Below are 20,884 nucleotides of genomic sequence, written 5' to 3' on the forward strand. Positions count from 1 at the left end.
TAGGTACCTCGGGCCTGGTGTGGGGAGCGCTGGCCGAGCGCAGGGCGTGGCTCTTGGGTGGACCGGTAGGGATAGGCGGAGCCATCCAGCCCGGGGTTAAGAGTGGGTTGCTGGGGAGCCACGGAGCCTTGAGTAAGGGGGCCTGTGCTGCCCCACCCTGCTGATGCATGCCCACCCTTAGCCCCTCCTCCATCGAGGAGAAGAGCACTGGCAGCATCCTGGAGGACATCGGCAGCATGTTCGACGACCTGGCCGACCAGCTGGACGCCATGCTGGAGTGAGGCGGCCACCCGTATGGGCCCACCGTACTCCCAGCTCTGGCCCGCACTTTGACCTTTACCTCAGGATGGGCGCCTCGGAGTGGTGGGCGGGGGCCGAGTGGGCGGGGCGCGCCCAGCTCTGCACAAGCACAAGTCCCACTCCTGGCCCAGGCTGGTTGTCGGCCCCCCTGGCACGGGGGTGGGCGACGCTCCAAGGGCTCTGGGCAGATGTGCTGCCCGCTGGTGCCCATTCTTGTCTGCTGCTCCCTGTGCAACAACTGCTGGGCCCTGCCCTTGCAGGCTTGCTCTGCTTGTGGGGGGCTCTTCCTCCCTTGCCCGAGGCAGACTGAGCACCAAGGGAAGAAGGGGGTGGCCACTGTGGCCCTCTCCCCAATCTGTGGCAGAGCACAGGCCTATGCCCAGCACAGAACTGCCCATTGGGGAACCTCTGCCAGCCGCTCTGGCACAGCACAAGGGACAGGGGGCCAAGGTTGGGCTCGCCCACTGCACCCCAGAATATAAGCTATCAAGAGTATTAATTTATCGGGAATGAGCTGAGGCAGATTTCCCCAGAGAAACAAAAAGATAACTTTAACAAATATATATTTAAAGAGAAGAAATATTATTGATTCTATAGAAACCATTTACCAACAGAAAAGGACACAAGTCCAGCTTGAAGCTAAAGCCGTCAGGCTGCGGCCACCTGTCTGCCCTACTCTTTCATCTAGGAATGGCCTTGTCCTTGGTCACGAGCACACACACCGGGGGGCACAGTCTGGAGGAGGGGCTCTGCCCAGGGCCTCCTCTCCTCCACTCTTCTAGCTTCTGAGGGTCTGAAGATCTTGAAGGATGTGCCTTGCTCTCTCCTGTCCCTCTCCATGCCCCACAGACCTCGGGGAGGGCTTCTTCCTTCTGGGTGTGGCCACGCCCTTGGGGTGCCGGTGTGAGGGTGCACCCCGTGGGAACGTGGGCATGAGTGCAAGGGCATGCATGCCACACTATGGGCAGATGTGTGTTCAAGGTTGTGTATGCCCCCCGCCTCCCACAAGGCAGCCTTGTACAGGCAGCCAACCTGCCCATCTTGAATTCCCATGGACAGTTCTGCTCATGGTCTGAGGCTGTGTTGTGTAGTACTTCTCACCCTTTTCCTCCCTACAAAAAATACTGACTGGTCTCCTCTTTCGTGTTTGCTGATCCACAAGTGTTGGGCATAACATTGACATTTCTTAAAAAAAAAAAAAAAAAAAAAAATAACAAAAAAAATAACTTGCCAAAACCATAATTGTGGTGTAGGCTGGTGGAGGGGGCCAACTAAGGTAGTGTGGACATGGGCCTTCAACTGTCATTCCTGGCGCTTCCTTATCGGTGAACACGCTGGCCACTCAGCAGCCTCCTCTGTATAGGTGGCCCGGGCTAGGGCTCTAGGAAGTGGGGAGGGGGTCTGGACAGAGAGCTGCTGTCAGCCGTCAATAAACAGCAGAAAACAGAGCTGCCTGGCTCACTCTTTGGGGGCCCGTGTGGTGGGAAAGGCGAAGCCGGAGGCTGGAGGCTGGGGTCAGGGATGGCAGCTGCCTCCTGCAGGGAGGAGAATTCCCCCCAACCCTCCTCCCCCCCACCTCATGCCTGGCACACCCAGGTGCTTCAGCCCTGTGAATCATGGTCCCAGAAGCTATCTCCACTCACAACCACAGTCTGTGCAACTTTTATTTCAACAGGGAAGTAATAAAATCTATATACAGTCTAAAACCAGTAGAAAAGGTGAGTAAAAAGACCCACGGTCCGTCTGGGTCCTGCCGGGAGTGTGGTGCGAGCCTTTCATCCCAGCACTGGGGAGGTGGAGGCCAGCCTGGCTGACATAGTGAGTTCCAGGAAAGCCAGAGCTACATACTGAGACCCTGTCTCAAAACAAAAATCTGTGGAGTGGTGAAGGGTGGGCCGGGCAAGCATCGTACCTGGCGCCCAGAGGTGGCCTGGGCATTTCTCTGGTAGAAGTAAGAGTGGGTCCTAAAGAAGATCCCTCTCCAAGCACAGGGCAGAGATGACACTGCCTAGCTGTTTGAGCCTGTCTACCTGTCTCCACAAGACAGGCAGAAAACCAAGGCCATCATGTAGGACCAGCCTGACTGACAGACCCAAAGGGAGCCAAAGCTTGGCTTGGATTCTGTTAGCATGTCCAAACCTGCAAAGAAAGGGTCTGTTTCAGGTCCCCTGTGGCACAAGGATTCCCTGCTGGCCAGTCTAAGTCTCCCAGCCCTCTACTTTTACCTGCCTGGACCACTTGCCCATCACCCGCTCTCAGAGCTCCATCCTATACAAGCCCTGGCAACAGGCTGAGCCACAAAGCACTGCACTGACCTTCACGGTGCTATCCACAGCCCCTGAGAAGAGCCGGCCCCGGGAAACAGCCAGGGCAGTGACACTGCCCTGATGGCGCAGCAATGTCTGTGTGCAGATCATGTTGTCCATACTCCAGACCTGGGGATGGGGGAACAGGGGCTATGAGGGCCTACCCTGGCCCAGCCACTTCTGGACCGCCTCCTCCTGCTCCTGGGCAGCACATACCCTGAGGGACCGGTCATAGGATGCACTGAAGACTTTGGTCTGGTCTGGTGTTGAAATGACTGCCAGGGCATATACTGTGCCCACATGGCCCGTTAGGGTCCGCACCTGCTCTTTGGACTCAATGTCCCATACCTGAAAGGGGGAAGGCCCAAATGAGTTAGAGCTAGGGACCTAAAACAAGGGCAGGAGAGAAGGAGGCCTGCTACAGGGTTGCCTAGCCCTTACATGGATGAGGTTCTCGTAGGTGCCACAGACAATGTGGTGATTTGTCACAGCAATGGAATAGACACTGCCACCAGATGTCTGCAGGACATGGATGCAGTCAAGGGTCCGAATGTCCCAGATCTAGGGAAAAGTGTGTCACTTACTCTCAGGCCAGGCACTTACCTTGGGCCTCTGGGATTCAGGAGGAGACAGCCTCAGAGCATGTCCAAGAGTAGGGGAAGGGCAGAAGGAGCTCTAGGACACCCTAAGAAGTGCAGCAGAGGGCAAGTCCCTGCCCCCAGGGGTGGCCTGGCGCACCTTGATTGTCTGGTAAGAGCCACTGTACAGATAGCTCTGTGCTGCCACCAGGGCCCGCACCCAGTGGTTGAGGCCTGTGAGCTCCTTCTTCAACTTTAGCTCGGTGCCCACGATGTCCCAGACCTGTAGGGATGGACACGAGCCTGGGCTAGAAAGGCATCCCCTGCCCCAGTACCCCCCACATACACACACACACCCCTTGCCTATACCTTGATGGCCTTCAGGGAGCCGCTGAAGAGCATGTTATGGGAGGACACCAGTGTGCACACAGGGTTGTCGTGGGCACGGATGGTGTTTACCTTCTGCAGGTTCTGGATGTCCCACACCTGTAGGGAGTGACGGTAAACCTCAGGACTCAAGGTTAGCAAGGAAGGAAAGAACTGGGCTGTCTCTGCCCCCACCCCTCCTGTGCTCACTCACAATGATGGTGCAGTCTGCAGACCCACTGTACAGCTTGCACCTGGGGAAGCAAAAGTCGGCACATGGGAGCGAGAGAGACTACCACACTGGGGCATGATACCCTGCTTGGCCCCAGGAACGAACGTGGCTTGTCCCAGGGACAACCAGCCTGGGAAACATTTGATGGCTAAGCTGATCTGGTGGCGAGGTCACCTATACTGAGTCCCGAGTCCCAGGGAGGCCACCGCTACCAGTGAAAGGGAGGCAGGCCCTTGTCCTCAATACCTAGTACGACCACACACGGGCCAGCACAACGCGAGAAAGGAGGGCCAGGTTTGGGAAGAGCCTACTGAGAAGTTAAGCATGGTAACTGCCACATGGACTATAAACCAGAGTTAAGCCCAAGGTACTTGTCATCCTGGTGACAGTTGAGCTGTCCTACCCTCTAGGAGTGCCACCTCTGGTTTCTAGCCACCTGACATGCTCGGGCAGGGCCAGGCTCTGCTGTGAGTTCAGACTGTCACTTAGGAACCCAGTATTGCTCAGGTGTGAGTGTTCCATAGGTGGACAGGACACAAGCTACACAGACTCAGATACAGGCCCGGGTCCACAGGGCATCAGTACAGCACCTCCTGGCCCTGTGGTCAGTAGGTCCAATATCAAGACTCACCCCTGGATGCAGAGCGCCAGCACAATACCATCATGACCCTCCAGTGTCTTTTGGCACTTGTAAGTGGTACACGTGTCCCACACCTGCAGAGATCAGGCCAGACCAGGGCCCCGCAGGGTCAGTCCGGTGCCAAAAGGACAGGACAGCAGCCATCAGGGGAGAAGACCCAACCATGGGCAGAGGCTGGCATGCAATGCACACCTGAGCCCAGCCATGATGCGGAGCCTGTGGAACGGGACCCCACTCACCTTGATCGTCTTGTCAGAAGAGCCACTGAAGAGCAGGTCACCCATGGAATAGACACAGAGGCACCAGACCGGGCCCTGGTGGCCCACGAAGGTCCCTTTGCACTTGAAGATCTGCTGAGGGTCATAGGCTACAAACGGGAGAAGTTAGTGAGGGGCTGGCAGGGCTCTGGAGCCAGTGTCAGCAGCAGTGGGTTATACTCACATCCGAGGATGCCCATGTTCAGGCGTGCGTTGATGTGCGAGAGCTCGTCCTGCAAGACCAAGAGCAGAGCAGGGAACGGGTGGGTGGAACCGACATGCGCTCTGGGGAAGCTACGGAGCCCCAGGCCGAGGGTCAGTTCTTACTGGAACACAGACCCTTAAACCTGAGCACTGGGGGCCAAGGGCAGAGGAAGGACCCCATCTTTCCTCCCGTGCCTCACCACTGCAACCCTCCCACACTCACGTTTAACATGGATGCATCCCTCCGGAACTCCATGAGGTCCTCACTGAGCTTGCTCTGGTTCTCATCAAGGACATCTGAACAAGAACAGAAAGGTATCACCAGGGTCCAGAACAGTGCTGAACCCCATGTTCTCTGGATTAGACCTTACCAAACTTGAGCTCAAGGCTCTTCTCCAGCTGGTCAATCTTCTCTGAGAGCTTGCCCAGCATGGAGCGCAGGAAGGCAATCTCTTGGTCCTTCTGGGCCAGCGCCACATGCATCTCATGGAAGCGGTCATCAGTCTGCTGCAGGAACTCCTTCAGGCCCTCAAAGCGGCACGTTTCCAGGTGCGTCTCATATGTGTCCTGATTCCCGATGAATGTGCACCTGGGGGAACAGGACGGCTGCCCACCTACCTGCCTGGCAAGACTGACCCTTAACCTCCCCGACCCCATGAAATCCCTCAAGTCATCACGGTTATGCCCATGTCCCCCCAGATCCAGCTACCTTCCCATCCCCCACCACCCAGCAGTTAGATCATTTCACCAATGAAATCTTTTTTGTTTGTTTATTTTTTGAGACAGAGTTTCTCTGTGTAATCACCCTGGCTGTCCTGGAACTCACTTTATGGAGATCCACCCGCCTTTGCCTCCTGAGTGCTGGGATTAAAGGCATGCAACACCACCATCCAGTTCACTAATGAAATCTTATCACATACTTTCAGAATGCCTCAAGAATCCTTCCCTCCCTGAGGAAAACCTCTGCCCATCAACAGCCTCCCCGCTCTCAACAGCGGGGCAGGATGCTCCTTACCTCTTGTCCCTGCTTCCCCTCCACTCCCATTGCAGCCATTTGTTCAAATCTATGCCCCTGACCCACCTTCCCTGATACCCCACTTCCAACCTGTTCGGTCCTCTCTGTTCTCCTGGGCACCTGGATATGGGCTGTGACGGCAGTCATTGGTGTGGCTCCCAGCTCTGGTCCAGCTCCCAGGCACCAGCTCCCAGAAGCCCTCAGCTGCGGAACTCAAACCCACCAGCCCACACCCCGCCCCCGCCCACTCACCCGTACTTGGAGTGGGGACACTTGATGTGCTCGCATTCTTTCAGGTGGGCCTCCAGGTTCATCTTGAGAAGGGGAGGGCAGCTGGGGTTGTTGGGGCAGCGCACAGGCCTGTAGTCACAGCTACTCTCGTGGTCCCTGTGCATACACAGGACATGGGGGCGGAGCCAAGACCCCCACAATGGAGCCCCAGAGAAGTCAATGAGCTCAGCCACCCCAGGGGGATGGAGGATCAGAAGGTACTCACTTCCGGGCACTAAGCTTGATGGTGAAGGGGCAGCCCCTCGGGTCTACCTCAAAGACGCCAGGCTTCCCAGTGCCCGCTGCATGGCAGCCATGCCGGCAATGTATGAAGAGCTCTCCAATCTGCTCAGCTACCGCAATGTTGTTGACCACCACTGTCAGCTTGGCATTGTCCACAGGACACTTCTCTGGGAGAGGAGGACATGCTGAGCCCACCACCTGCCCAGCCACCTCTCCCCCTGGCAGCTTGGCCCAGTGGGAAGCCAAGTCTTGGGGAAGGGGGCGCAATGGCAGGACAGGTCACCAGAAGCCCGCTGGGTGCCTTGTCCACTCTCATCTGCCCCAAGGTGCCTGTGCAGGAAAAGCTGCACAGCAGACCTCCCAGAGGATGAGCAGGTAGCGACAGAGGTCTCTTAGCTGGCCCAGCAGACTTGGGCAGGGTCGAGGGGTAGTGGACAGAAGGCAATCAGCTTGGTGTGAGACACAAGCAGGGACTGCCATGGACAAGAGCATCCGTTGGAGCCCCAGTCCTCACTCTGGGACCCATCCCACGTCCACCACGGCAAAGGCTCTGAGGCTGGAGACACCCGGAATTTGGGGTCCTTCGCCTGCCAGGCTTGAGCCCTTGCCACAACACTATTCCAGCCCAACAAGGAGAGGCCACACATGTCTGGGTGGGGAACCAGTGGCCTCTGCTGGCAGACCGGGAAATAGCAGGGTGGAGACCACCCACTACCCACCACCCTCCCCGGGGCTACACGGGAGGCACAGACCTACCTGACTTCAAGGCGCATCGTCTGCAGAATGTGTGCTGTGGGGACAAAAAGTGGACTTAAGGGAGAGTTGTGGTTGTCGTCCCTCTAAGTCAAGGTCAGCGGTAGCCCAAAGCTCACCCCATCTCATCCCTGGCAGGCAAAGAGCACCTGCCTGTCAGCCAGTTTAGGACTATGAGCAAGGCCAGCAACCCACGGGTCTGAGCACCTGGGGAGCACCTGGGGTTGTGGAGGAAGAGGGTCTGTGACCTCACCCCACACGTAGTGATCACAGGGTCCTTGAACACACTGCAGCAGAGCTGGCAGCACAGTTTTACCGAGGGCTGCTCGGCAAACACCAATGGTTCCTAGACAGAGCAGAGCAAAAGCCAGATGATCAGGAGGTGGGCCTGGAGCGCCGAGGCGGGGGTTTCGGGAACAGACCCTCAGCAACATGAACTACCCAGGCCACCTGCATGTCCACCCTGTCCGGGGCTCTTCTCCAGGGCTGGGCCTATCCTGCTGGAGGTGCTGCTGAATCTGGAGACCCATGAGAGGACCAAGGAGAGTAAGCAAGGGGTGTAGCTCAGAGGCCGGCCGTAAGCAGGGACCAGCCCCCCCCCCCACAGGTCTGCACACAGTCTCAGCCAGCCGTACTGGCCCCTTCCGGGCATACGGGCTAGAAAAGTGCCCCAGCCTCACCTTCCCACACTCATCCCCAGAGTCTCAACGTGGACCAGAAGCCCTAACCAGGTCTGACCTACCCTCACCGTGGGCTACGGTGGAGGGCCTGAGGGGAAAGGCCCCGTGCCACGGCAGCGGGGACTATCCTGGAAGATGGTTCCCGTCAAGCCCACCACACCTACCGGTTCCTCCTCCTCCTCAGGCAGCGAGAACGTGGAGCGCAGGGACATGCTGGACTCGGAGTGTAGGGAGCGGACAGAGATGGCTGAGTCAGAGCGGCGAGGGGTGTTGATAGGGGGCTGCAGAGATGGAGGCGGCCCATCAGGGGGGGGAGCCCTGTGGAGGCAGGGGTGCCCCTAAGCCACCCCACTTCCAGCAAGCCCACCAGCCTGCGGACTGTGTGGGAGGCTGGTGTGGCCTCGGCCCCTGCCGCCTGTGGTGGCCGGCCCTGGCCTTTGGTGCTGGGCTGCCTGTTCTTGCCTGCCAATTTTCTTTGTGTAAATGGAGAGATTTCCTGCTATTCAATTCTACAGGACATGCTCAGGCTTCTTCCTGCTTCCCGTGAGGGAATGTGGGCTGCAGAGAGGCTGCATCCACCAGCCAATCCTGGGGCAGTTAAGACCACAGATTACTGAACAGAAAAGAGTAGAAGCCTGGCCGAGGAGAGGTGGCCATGAACTGAGCTGCCTTTTTGGCCAGGAAGACACTAGACCCAGCAAAGGAGGTTCATTGTAATGACAGGAATGTCCCACCAGAGGCTGACCTAGCCTCCTGAGACCTGAGGGAAGCAAACCTTTGTGAGGTCCTGGGGAGGAGAGGCACAGTTTCCAAGAGCCACTGCTGCTACAGCTCTTCCCTTCAGGCTGACAAGACGCCCGCAGCCCCATTTGTGACCAAGAACCTGTGTTGGGCCCAATGTCCTGGGCCCGCCTGCCACCTTTGAGCCTGGGTCCAGAACAGGGGGCAGAGGCTGACACGTACTTCAATCACCAGGGCAGTGCCCACCTCCTTTAACTAGGCTGTCCCAAGTGACACCTTGCGTGGGAATGCCATGTGGGGTCCAGAGGACAAAGCTGAAGGAAGGGAGTCAAGCATCCCCAGAGGCAGCAGGGGCAGGCAGAGGAGCAGGGAGCACATGGCAGGAGCTGGTACAGAGATGCACTCTCTCCTCTGCCGACTGGCCAGGGCAGCTCTTAGGCTGCCACCCTGAGCACAGGAACCGAGAGGTCAGGCCAGTGGGATGGGGTGGGCATGGCTGCCCATTGTCCCACAGCAAACGGAAAGTTCCAGTACATCTTTAAAGTTACTGTAACCTCTCAGCTGCCCAGGGTATCCAAAGCCAGAGGCAGAATGAATGTACTTCTGAGGCCCGGGCTGCAGTTGGAGTGGAGTGGTGGCTGAGACAGGTCCAACTGTGGGAGCAGGACGCGTGTGACTCACCCTGGGCTCAGTGCGGTGCCAGGCCCACACTATGCCTATTCCGAGTTCATCTTCCTACTGAAAAGGGAAAGGGCCGGGTACAGCGGCACATGTCTTTAACCTCAGCACTCAGGAGACAGACAGGCAGAGCTCTAAGTTCAAGGACATCCTGGTCTACATAGTGAGTTCTAGGATGGCAAGGGTGATGTAGAGAGACCCCGTCTCAAAAAAACGAAAACAAACAAAAAAAGAACACTACCAAAAATAAAAAAATAAAAGCAAAATGGAAAAAAAAAGCCTGCTGCCTCTGCCTTCTGCCCGGCCTGCCCTCCAAGCAGACTGCCGTTCTGCCAGCTCCGTCCCCCTGGCAGACTCACCGGAGTGGACCTTTTGTGGCTCCCACCTCACTTAAGATGGAAGCAAAACTGCCTGGCCTTGGCCTCCAGGGGCCATCCCTGAAGCCCAGTCCCACAAACTGGCTGCCCCCTGCCTCCATCCAGCTACAGGAGCTTCCTCTTAGTTTCAGGAATGTGACAAGTGCTCACACCTCGGAGGTTTCACTGTTCCCTCTCTGCTCTCGGCTCTTCCCGAGACCTGGTCTGCAGAGTGCAGGACCCGGTAGGAGACTCAGGAGTCATAGGAGGCTCCTGCATCGTGGGGACCTACCATGCTGTCCTCTTCATCCCGTGGCGAATAGGCAAGGGTGCTAGAGGAGGAAGGCGTCCTGCGATGCTGTTTGTATGTGCTGGTCCCATCAGCTGCTAAAAAGAGGGGAAGGGCAGAGTGACGTGACTGTGGTGGAGGGAGGGACTGAGTCGGTGGGGACAGCAGTCTGCGGCAGAGCCTGTCTACAGGACCCCTCAGATTGTCTCTAGGTTTCTGCTTCCCTAGCAGCCGGAGGCTCCTGGAATGGGACATGGGTATCTGGGATTGTCTTCCAAGGTAAGACCAGTCCGGGCAGTGTGACCCTGGCTCATCAGTCTGGCCCTGCAGATAACTGAGGATGGGTACTGCTAGCTGCCCCACCCCACTTACCAACTGGAGACTTTCAAATTATTTATCTCCCTCTTCTGACAGAAGAACCAGGACCGAGCTCATGCTAATCAAGAGTACTGCATCCCCAGCCCTTGTTTTTCTTTTTTTAATTTTATGTGTGTGAGTGTTTTGCCTACATGTACGTCTGTGCACCACACATGTGTCTGGTACCCATGGGGGCCAGAAGATGGCCTCAATCTCCTAGAATTGGAATTACAGGTTGATGTATGCTAACAACGGAACCTGGGTCCTCTAGAAGAACCACTAAGACATCTCTCTAGATCCAGCTCTTGCTTGAGTTGGGCTTTTTGAGACAGAATCTCACTATGTAGCCTTAACTGGCTTGGATTTATTATGTAGACCAGGCTGGCCTGGAACTCATAGGAAATCTATCTGTCTCTATCTCTCAAAAGGCTGGGATCAGTGGTGTGCACCACCATGCCTGGTTCAGCCCCTGTTTTAAGATAGGATCTCTTGCCGGCGGCGGTGGCACACGCCTTTAATCCCAGCATTCGGGAGGCAGAGCCAGGCTGATCTCTGTGAGTTCTAGGCCAGCCTGGGCTACCAAGTGAGTCCCAGGAAAGGCGCAAAGCTACACAGAGAAACCCTGTCTCGAAAAATCAAAAAAAAAAAAAAAAAAAAAAAAAAAAAAAAGATAGGATCTCTCTATGTAGCTCAGGGGTACCTCAAATGCATTACTTTCCTGCCTCCATCTCAGGAGCGCTAGGATGACAGGCGAGCGCCACCATGCCCAGCTAACACCCTTCTTTCACAGCCTACAAGGTTCTATGCTTCAGCCTGACAAGGGGCTGTCCGTGCCTAGTCACAATCAACCCCATTTGTGTGTGAGTGACATGACATCTTTTCTAGGGTACATCACTTGGGGACATCTGTTTGACCTTCAAGGTAGTTCTACCAGGCTGAGTTCTCTGACAGCTTTAGTTCAGAAAAGGAAACTGAGGCACAGAGAGACTGAAGGACCTCAGCTAATATAGGGCCAGGTTAATATGACATTCTGGTAGCCTAGGTCCTCCTGCCTCCTGCCTGGCACAACCAGATTCAGGAACTAGGACTAGCTAGCCTTGTTGACCCCCCTCCTCTTGCCCACAGAATATCCTGCCCAGCCTGCTCCAGAAGGCAGGGAGGGGCTCCTGGAGAGTGAAGTATCAAGGGTCCGCATGGGAACCAGAGAACCACCTCACAGATCCTATAGGCTACAGCACTGGAGACAGGCTACAACCAGCCCAGGTTCAAACAGATCCAGATGTCATAGCAACCAGAATCCTAAACGCCTCCATTCAAGATCGGGAATACGACTGTCTATACTGTGATAGGGCCTCAGTTTCTCCATCTGTAACGAGAAGGGCCAGATGAGGCATGTACTGGTACTTCACTGCCTAGCTGATCACCCCTAGCCACCCAGAAACCAGGGTACAGCAGACCACATGCCATTTTGGCTCTGGAACCCTCAACAGTAGTGACAGAGATAGATAAGATGTTAAGCAACAGCCTCCTGGGGAGTGGGTGTGGGAGAAGAGGCCCCTTCAGAGCCCTGAGGCCGTCCAGGATTAAAAGACACCGGTGTGCACCCGGTGACCCTGTGCCTTCAGCCACGGGAAGGCAATTAAAAAACCAATTAGTAGCTGGTGCACTCCTGCAGTGCAGAACACAGTGCCCCAGAACCCTGGCCCTCCCTCGCCTTCAGCAAGGATGCTGCCCCACTGCACCAACCTGTGCTATGATCTCTTGGAGTACATTGTCTGATAGCACCAGACCACGCTAGAAAAGATGCTATGCCAGTCACACCCTCTTGGCTGCTAGGAGCCCGTGGCTGGGATGAGGCATGAGTCACTGTGACCAGATATAGGTATAACTGGTGGTACTCTGTTCCCCGGAGGGGATGGACAAGTTTTGGGGAAGAAGGAGGTAGGAGGCAACTAATAACAAAGGCGAGGCACAGGAACAGGACTGCCTGACTCTGCCCAGCTGGTAGTTGAGACATGGCAAGAAACAGGCCAGGAGACCAACAACGCTCCTTCACCAACACAATTACCCACTGCCCATCCACCGGGACATGCCCCTAGATCCCAGTAGAGTACAGATTCTTCCTGATGGCAGGCTCACCTTTGGTGATGGTGGTGACGGTCGAGAAGGTAGGCCCAAAGGTCGTTTCCATTCTGGTCTAATAGATAATGGAAAAGACTTAATGCAGTATGAACAGGGTCACACATACTGACATGCTTACCTGCCAGAGGCTCACCTGCATGCATATACAGGGACACACCATCAACAGGCACAGGCTGTCCCGAGGGACCCTCCGAGGAGGGAGAGCAGTACCCGCAGCTCCGCCCTCAGTGCCAGGTTATGTATAGCATGCTGGGCTCTGGGGTGTGGTATGCAGAGGGCAGACCCTCACCCTCAGGTGCCTCTCTTACCCCACTGCTGTCTGGGGAGGGAAGGTTGGCGGGCCCCCCAGAGAAGCGGTTGTAGCGGGCACTCTTGGCTGAGCTCATGCTCTAGAGAGGCATCCAGGTTCCTCGGGCAGTGTCCCCTACGGGTAGAACACAAATGAGGGGCTTCAAAGGTGGCATCCTGGGTACCTAGAAGTCAAAGTTTCCCCACCCGGTAGACCTCTGGCCAGTCCATCACAGGGCAGGTCTTAACTTCTTCCTACCTCTGATGCCTTGCTGGCAGTACCACAGTGGGCAAGGGCCTGACTGCCCCTCCTTCAAAGCTGCAAAGGCCCCAGCTGTAGGAAAGGAGGCTCCTGAGGACAGGTGACATTTAGTGGTGCCATCCATTCAGGCCTGGACCTTTTGAGGAAACCACCCAGCTCCACCCCTGAAGTGAAAAACCCCATCTGTGTTGGTCGGTCCTCTGGTCCTGACCACTGCTCATCACTTTGAGAGCTGCCACTCTGCAGGCTAAGGCTGGGTCTTGATTGCTACCCGTCCATTAACCTGGACCTAAGGCGCGGCACACACATACCAGGACTTAGTTGCATGGGGCCCCACCAGAGCAACACGAATGTGTTCTCTGCCACAGCAGATGCTATCAGTATCCAGCCGGGACCACCGAGACCCCATGGGCAAAGTCACTTGAGCCTGTCTCCCAACTGTGGTCACACAGGAAAAAGATGAACCCTAGATCTTAACCAATGGCAGTCACCCACACCAACTGTGCCATTCAAGGATTAGGGTAGCAGAAGGCACAAGGGAAGCATACAAGGACCAGTGTCCCTGCTCTACGCAGAAGAGAGGGGCAGGAGAAGGGTAGACTTGTGGCCTCTATAGGGAAGGGAAGATTAGAAAGAGACCCAGTCAGCATGTCATCCTCAGGACAGGCCCAGGACAACACCCACCCTGTGACACTGCAGCTGTATACACTGCAGGGACATAGCACTGTCAGAAGACATCCCCTAAGGGTCCTCCCTCAGGACCCTGCAAGCACGACTACTCAACAAACAGCAGCAGCCTTATTTAAGCCCCAGAGGGCGCCCTGTAAGGAGCAGGGTTGTTGTGGAATAGAATATTTATTTAACTATGTAAAGATGTGTTGCTGTTTTACCTTGCCTGCCTAAGGGACCTGATTGGTCTAATAAGAAGCTGACTGGCCAATAGCTAGGTAGGGGAGGGACAGGCGGGGCTGGTGGGCCGAGAGAAAAGGGGAGCCAGCCAGCAGGGGGCCAGCCAGCCAGACATGGAGAAAGCAGGAAAGCAGGATGGACAGTATACAGATGGGGTAAACGAGCCTTGGGGCAGCACACAGATGAATAGAAATGGGTTCATTAAAAAGCAAGCCAGGCCGGGCGGTGGTGGCGCACGCCTTTAATCCCAGCACTCGGGAGGCAGAGGCAGGCGGATCTCTGTGAGTTCGAGGCCAGCCTGGGCTACCAAGTTAGCTCCAGGAAAGGCGCAAAGCTACACAAGAGAAACCCTGACTCGAAAAAAAAAAAAAAACCAAAAAAAAAAAAAAAAAAAAAAAAAAAAGCAAGCCAGAAACAAGCCAAGGCCGAGCCTTCACAACTAAGTCTCCATGTCATGATTTGGGGGCTGGCGCTCCAAGAAAGCCTCCAGGGTGCCACAATCAACTGTGCACTCTCCCTCTCATAGGCCACCTAGGGATTCGTACCACGGGCTCACTGCCCAAGTGGAGCCTCTGAAGCCACCTTTTGGGGAGACGTGGCAGTGGAGCATCCATCCCACAGCCCATCACGGGTGGCTTGGCTGTGCCAAGGCCGTCGAGGACAGAGAAGGCACAGGAAGAGAGGGAGCGCAGAGGGGTCTAGTGAACCATGCACTAAACCTGGGGCCTAGACCAAAGGGAGACAGACGGTCTCTACCCCAGCTCCCTGGGGATACTGCACATGGGCAGCTGCTCCACTTTCTCCCTCAGGGCTCCTGACACTGTCTCTTCAGGAAGGCCACAAAGTCTGTCCTGCTTTACTCAGAGTTGTCCAGCCCCACCCAGAGGGCTCTGAGGAAGGACTGGCTCCCAACCTGTCTGCAACCCCTGCTGATTTCTAGTCCTTTCTTTGTACTGCCCAGGCCTCACCCACCTCTTCAGCTGCCACCTGCAGTTCCATCTACCTGCCATGGACCCACTTTGGGCCTCAGGCCTCAACCCTCCATCTCACAGATCAGGGGAGCTTCTGGCCCCTGTAATTGGCAGTCGGGCCCTTGCCATCTGTCACTCTAGACACCCTCAAGTGCAGGTAAGTAGAATTCTCAAAAAGGCAGGCCACACAGCTGCCATGACAGTTGCCAATGCAAACCAGAGGCTCTATGGTAATCGCTTCCTCCCTCCCACTCTACCCATCTCAATACCCCCAGAAACCCCCAGGCCCATCTGTGGTTCTAGGGCCTGGCAAGCTCAGAGGAGGTAGGCCTGGGGCAGGGATGTGAATAAGGCCTGCAGGCAACCCTGTACTCTTCCGCCTCTTTCCCCAGCAGTCTCCTCCCTGAGCAGGAAGGTCCTCGAGAGCTGCCCTGTTGACTTAGATGAAAACACCTTTGCCACAGGGACTTCCAACCAGCCTAGAGCTGGGGGCTTCAGGCTTGCTCCATCAGTGTGAAAGATTTAACCCTTTGGAGAAAACCCAGGAGGTGGGCTCACAGGGTATTAAGAGATAGACCTACATTCCACAGAGCCGTTTCCTAGCACCTGTTGCTTTGGGCTGGGAGCCCAGGACCACAGTGCCTGACTTCTCTCGGGCTCTATTGTAAGGTTAAAAAAGAAAAAGTACACTTGGCAACATGCAAATCAGTGGCCAGTCCATAGAGCCAGTACAGGGCAACAGAACTAGCCTGAAAGGAAGTAGAGAGCCAAGTTGAGCTGGAAAGGAGGGAGGCAGATCGCTCCGGGCTCGGAAAGCAGCTTCCCAGTTCACGTGGTTTCAACCTCCTTCAGGGACCGGAGGGTAGGCTAGCCTCAGGCTAGCGTCCAGAATCCTCATCTGTGTACCACCCACAAGGCAGCCACCACCATTAGCACAGGATTGAGCAACACACTGAAGGCGCTCTCTGGGTCAGTTCCCCAGGGCCTGAGCTTTGCAATAATAGGATTCCCCAGCTGGTGGAGGCAGGCTGAGGCAGCAGAGAAAGCGTCACGCAGGCCAAACACACCCGAAGCTGGAGCCGACACTCTGCCGACACTCTGGAAGAAAGTTGTCAACTCGAGTAGGAACTCCTTAGGGGTTATGTGTCCTAGAAGCCTGATCTCTCCTGTCCTCTAATTCCCAGGGTCGGAAGGACAGATTTCCACAAGGTTGGCAGCCTATCCTCAAGCTAGGAAAAGCTATGGGCAGTGGGTTAAGTCAGGACTTGTCACCTAAGCTCCCTTGCCGCTTTCCAAGTCCAAGAAGAGCACTTCCCTGTTGGTGGCGCCCAGGACATAAGGGCCTAAGAGACAGAATCTTACTTTTTTATTTTGCAGTTTTCCCTTTTCACATTATTCCCCCCCACACTTATTTTTCTGTACGTGTGCATCTGTACACGTGTGTGCCTCGGTCCCGACCATGAGTGTAGAGAGCTCAGAAAACAACTGAGGAAGTAGGTTCTCTCCTTCCACCTAGGCCGCCATCTACCCCACGAGACGGCACTTATTTATTTATTTACTCATTTTAATTTATTTATTGCGTGTGAGCAGGAGCTCACGTGCTATGGCACACATGTGGAAGTCAGAAGACAACTGGGGGGTGGGGGTTGGTTCTCTTCCTTCCATTATGTGGGTCCCAGGAATCGACCTCAGGTCATCTTTGGTGGTAAGTTTCCATATCTGCTGAGCGATCGATCTCAGCAGCCAAAGATTTATCTTTTTTAAAAAAATTTGTTTAGATTTACTTTTATTTCTTTACATGTATGTGTATGAGTGTTTCACCATACTGTATGCGTGTGCGCTACACTCATGCTGGTGCTCGAGGAGGTGCTGAGCCTCCCTGGGGGTGCTGGGAACCCAACCCAGTTCTTTGCAACAAAAACATGTGCTCTTAATCACTGAGCAACTCTCCAGCCCCCCAAAGATTTATGTTAAAAAGAAGAAAAAAACTGTGTGTGTGTGTGTGAAAGTGTGTGAGACAGAGAGTGTGAGTGTTTAAGCGTGCATGTGTACTGGTACCTACAGAAACCAAAAAGGAGAGTGGTGGATCCCCAGAGTTAGTTTTAGGTGCTTGTGAGCCACCCACTGTAAACACAAGGACCTGGCTCCAGACTACTGCCAAGATTCATTTTTTTTTAATTTTTTTAATTTTATGTGTGAATGTTTTGCCTACATGTATGTCTGTGCACCATAAACAGAGTGCTCACAAAGGCCAAAAGAGAGCATCGGATCCCCTAGAACTGGAGTTACAAACAGTTGTGACCTGCCACGTGCCGAGAACTGAACCCGGGTCCTCTGTAAGAGCAAGTGCTGTTAACCACTGAGCCATCTTTCCAGCCCTGATTTGGTCTTTTTAAAGACAAAAAGTTTGAAAGCCTGAGGCAGGAGGATCGCTTTTGGGCTAAGGCCAGCTTAAATACACAGTGAAAATCTGTGTCTTGCAGACAGACAGGCAGACACAGACACAGACACAGACACACAGACACACAGACACACAGACACACACACACACACCATGGGGGAGGGCACTATCTACTCTGGCTGTCACCAGTCGAAAAGTAGCTCAAGGCCTGTCTGAACTGTGGGTAGCCAACAGGCTGTACCTCAGCCAGAGCACCCTCTGGTTATACTTGCCAGTTCCGAGCATATCTCCCGGCATAAGGAAGCCGGCGCGGGGACCCGAAGAATGTCCAGCCCCTCATTCAGCTCCCTCGGCTCAAAACCAGATCTGGCTGCCAAATCCTATAGAAACAGACTTGGTTGCCATAGCAAAGCTGCAGACACTTTCCCTGGCTTTTCCCTTGACGTCCCCTTAGCACATCTTTTCCATCCCAAATAGGCAGGGTCGGGCAGCCAGGGCCCCCAGGGTGTCTTTGCTTGCCTCAGATTTGAAGATCTCACAGAATCTCTAAACCCCTGGGCAGAAGCCTGTTCTGACTCCTTCCCTCCCAGCACCCAGCCTGACTTCTACCCCCAGTTTTCCTGCTGTCTGCACCCACAGCTCCAACTCTGCCTGGGTCCCTTAGCTGGCTTCTCCTTCCCAGAATTCTGCCTCTTTCTTACACCCTGTACCCAGCCTCCACATCTTCCCTGCCCGGGCTGAACCTCTTCAGAGCTCAGGGAGTGAACGTCAACACCTGTCCTGCCAGTGGCACTCACCTGACTCAGGATCTGTCTAGACGGGCAGGGGGCTTCCCAGAGGAGGAGACTAGTCAGATCCAGAGCAGACAGAGCTCCTGAGGTGTGTGGCATCCCATCTGAGTGCCCTGCTATCTCAAACAATCCAACTGGTGGCAAACTTGTGGTAACAGGTCCAGGTATCTGCTTCTCCACGTGGTTTTGATTCCCTGGCGTATTCTTCCCACCCACAGACGCCGGGGTCCAGTCACTAAAGTCCCAGGCCAGTAAGAACGTAGAGCGCACACTCTATACCTGCTTCTGGCACTCACAGCAGCTCCACCCCTCAATCCTGGGTTTCAAGGTTGCTCCCCTGTACCCTCCCACCATACAATGGATATCCCCTGTGGATCTCTTGTACAGCTCTATTTCTTGGTTTCTACCCTGTGACCTTCTTCTACCTGGGACTTTCAAGCATCAAGTCCTACATTATCAGCTCATTCCTAGTGGTCTGTTTCCCTTCAGCCATATGACTCTTCCCTAGGACTAGTGTTCTGGGGACACTGGGGCTATCTATTGAAGGATGGGGGGGGGGTTGGCAGGTTCCTCTCCAAGGGTTTCTCAAGAACAAGCCAATCAGAGAGCTGATAAAGTGCTAGGTGCCCACTTGCTGGTAAGACCAGACTTACAGGAACCCTGGTCCACAGTAAGATACAAGCAGCTGGTAAGTTTTAAAGGTGGGCACAGGCTGGCACTACACACACAGTACCTGTGACAGAGTGATTCTGACCATGGGCCCCAGACTCAGGCAGACCTGGGTTCAAATTCTACTTTACCATTCAAGAGGGGAGTGACTGGGTAAGTTGCTTGACTTTGATGGAGACTGGATTTGTCACTCTAACACACTGTAACGGATCCAAGTCTGAAAGGAGCTGTCAGAGATAACACATAACTAAAAGCTACAGATACACCAACGGCAGCAGCTCTGAGAGACTGGAGTGGAGGCTGAGAAAGGTCAAAAGGCCGGCCCACAGACAAGCCAGGGTGGGGACACAAAAAGGCTGACCCAAGCTTTGTTCCTTCTGCTCCCACCATTACTAACCAGGCGCCCCAGGGCAGCCTCGGGCTAGTCCCTTGCTGAGCTGAGCCAGGCAGCCGTCAGAGACTGAGCTGCCTATACCCTCTGCCCATCTCAGATCCTCCATCAGCTGTAGCTTCTTCCTGTTTCCCACACGAGGCATTGCTTCATCCAAGATTCATACCCACTGGGTGCTAGAGAACTGTTTAGTCTGACCCCTGAGGAGCCAGAAGCTGGGGGGCAAGGGTAGAGAGCTCCATTTATTTCTAGTCCGTCAGCCACTGATCAGAACTAAAGACTCAGATTTGTGATTCATTCCCAGCAAGACTCTGATACAACCGCTACAAGAAGTTACAGGAAAGAACTTCTCAGATTTGGACATCTCTCTTGGCCACTCCTTCCTGGTCTGTGGTCACCTTAGTCAGGCTGCATATACAGGTTCTCACTTCCTGAAGCCACAGCGGTAAATAAATGCAGGAACCTCAGGGTACAGAGATTGGAGTTTCCACAGAGAATCATGAACATGGAGCGTCTTCTAGAGTGTCTTTATGACTGAGGCACTGCGGGCCACATAGACAAGGTATCTTGGGCATAGAGAAGCCCAAAGACTGAAGAACAAGGCTGAATGGTTACTGAATCAAGGCCAGCAGTGAACAAAGGAATGAACCCGTGTGTGCACGGGGAGGAGCTTCAGGGGAGATGAGACTGAAGTGCAGATATCTCTAGACTTCAACCTCATCTGATCATCTTGGCCTGCCTCAAAAAAATGTAGGCTGGGCCAACTGGCCAGGTGAAGGTTAGAAGGCAATGATTCAAGCCTCCTCACCTTTTCCTGCATCTCACCTGAATCATAAAGTTCATCATTATGCATACCAGAAGGCGCTCAGACTTTGCCCGGCTCTGTCTCCTACCTATCCCTTCCTAGTGTTTGCTAGCTTGCTCCAAGCCCTTTCTCAGAGGTCTTTATCCCTCTGGCTCCCTCTGCCTGTAAGGCACTTTCGGGAATGTCTCAGGACTGACTGCTTCTCCATTAGGTCTTTGGCTAACTCTAGCGCTCAACACTCACTTTAACTGTGTTCAGTTTTGTTGTTGGTTCCCCCCCCCCCGTAATAACCACAGTTCCTCATGATTTTTAACTCTTCTGTCAGTCACTCGCTCCTTTTAGAATAACAGTTGTGGAAGGTGAGTCGCCACAGGAGACATTTATCAAAGTCTTGGGACATTTTTGTTGTCCCAAAGGGCTGTGGGTATTACTACCGTCCAGGGAACAAATCCAGAAATGCTGCTACAATGCACAGGATTCCTAGAGGCAGAATGATCTGTCTCGAAACCGAGTACCAGATGAGCTTATCAGTTTGGAATCCTGTTCCCTGACGACTCTCCAGAGCCTAGGATACTTTCTGGCACACAGGCAGTGCTCTACAAATGTAGGAGAGCAAAAGGAACTAGAGAGAGAGAGTGAAGAAAAGGACTGACAGACGAGTCGACGGAGAGTCAAGCAGACTTACGGACGCTGAGACCCCAGCAGTTTCAGTCCCGCCCCCCAGGCTAGGCCCACGACCGCTCGTGACGCTCCCATGCCAGCCCGCGCCCTGCCACACTGAAGGGGAGAACGAGCCCCAGGTCCAGTGCGCCGCGCGCACACTCACCCGCCCGCGGCTGCCTGGGAGCAGCGGCTACACCCTCCGGCATCATCTTGCCCCCTCGGCCCGCGGCCCGGAAAGGTACAGGGATACAGGAGCCGGAAGGGCCGGTGCGCTGTGCACGTCGGAATTTGTAGTCCACGGACTCCTGGAACTCCGGGGGCTGCTTC

General features: G+C 54.8%; 2 protein-coding genes across 12 annotated transcripts in view; one reads left to right on the top strand and one right to left on the bottom strand.

Annotated features, from left to right (window-relative positions):
• Positions 1 to 2,006, top strand: part of Caskin1 (CASK interacting protein 1) — a 19,822-nt gene extending 17,816 nt beyond the window's left edge. Inside the window, exon 18 of one of the 2 annotated variants that reach the window (XM_028853856.2) lies at positions 182 to 1,748. In XM_028853856.2, coding sequence (XP_028709689.1) covers positions 182 to 281 — 100 coding nt within the window. In that variant the 3' untranslated portion in view covers positions 282 to 1,748. Of the gene's footprint in view, positions 1 to 181 lie in introns of both variants that reach the window. The other variant, XM_028853855.2, reaches the window with a different exon arrangement.
• Positions 1,947 to 20,880, bottom strand: Traf7 (TNF receptor associated factor 7). Of its 10 annotated transcripts, none has more exons than XM_028853861.2 (21): positions 20,721 to 20,880; positions 12,716 to 12,831; positions 12,405 to 12,462; positions 9,912 to 10,006; positions 8,009 to 8,125; positions 7,418 to 7,510; positions 7,168 to 7,201; positions 6,395 to 6,578; positions 6,157 to 6,285; positions 5,255 to 5,472; positions 5,107 to 5,180; positions 4,864 to 4,912; positions 4,662 to 4,789; positions 4,414 to 4,496; positions 3,765 to 3,804; positions 3,554 to 3,670; positions 3,345 to 3,467; positions 3,048 to 3,167; positions 2,823 to 2,954; positions 2,616 to 2,735; positions 1,947 to 2,439 (listed from the first exon to the last, which is right to left on the bottom strand). In XM_028853861.2, exons 2-21 carry the CDS (start codon positions 12,791 to 12,793, stop codon positions 2,425 to 2,427), a joined length of 2,007 nt encoding a protein of 668 aa, XP_028709694.1. In that variant the 5' UTR covers positions 12,794 to 12,831; positions 20,721 to 20,880; the 3' UTR covers positions 1,947 to 2,424. The 10 variants fall into 10 exon arrangements, with proteins under 10 accessions (XP_028709694.1, XP_028709693.1, XP_028709691.1 ...); XM_028853860.2 differs by having other exon boundaries at positions 6,151 to 6,285; positions 9,912 to 10,003; positions 20,721 to 20,879; XM_028853858.2 differs by having other exon boundaries at positions 6,151 to 6,285; positions 20,721 to 20,878.
• Between the last annotated feature and the right edge of the window lie 4 nt (positions 20,881 to 20,884).

This window comes from Peromyscus leucopus, chromosome 8b, assembly GCF_004664715.2.
Source record: "Peromyscus leucopus breed LL Stock chromosome 8b, UCI_PerLeu_2.1, whole genome shotgun sequence".
Lineage (NCBI taxonomy): Eukaryota > Metazoa > Chordata > Mammalia > Rodentia > Cricetidae > Peromyscus > Peromyscus leucopus.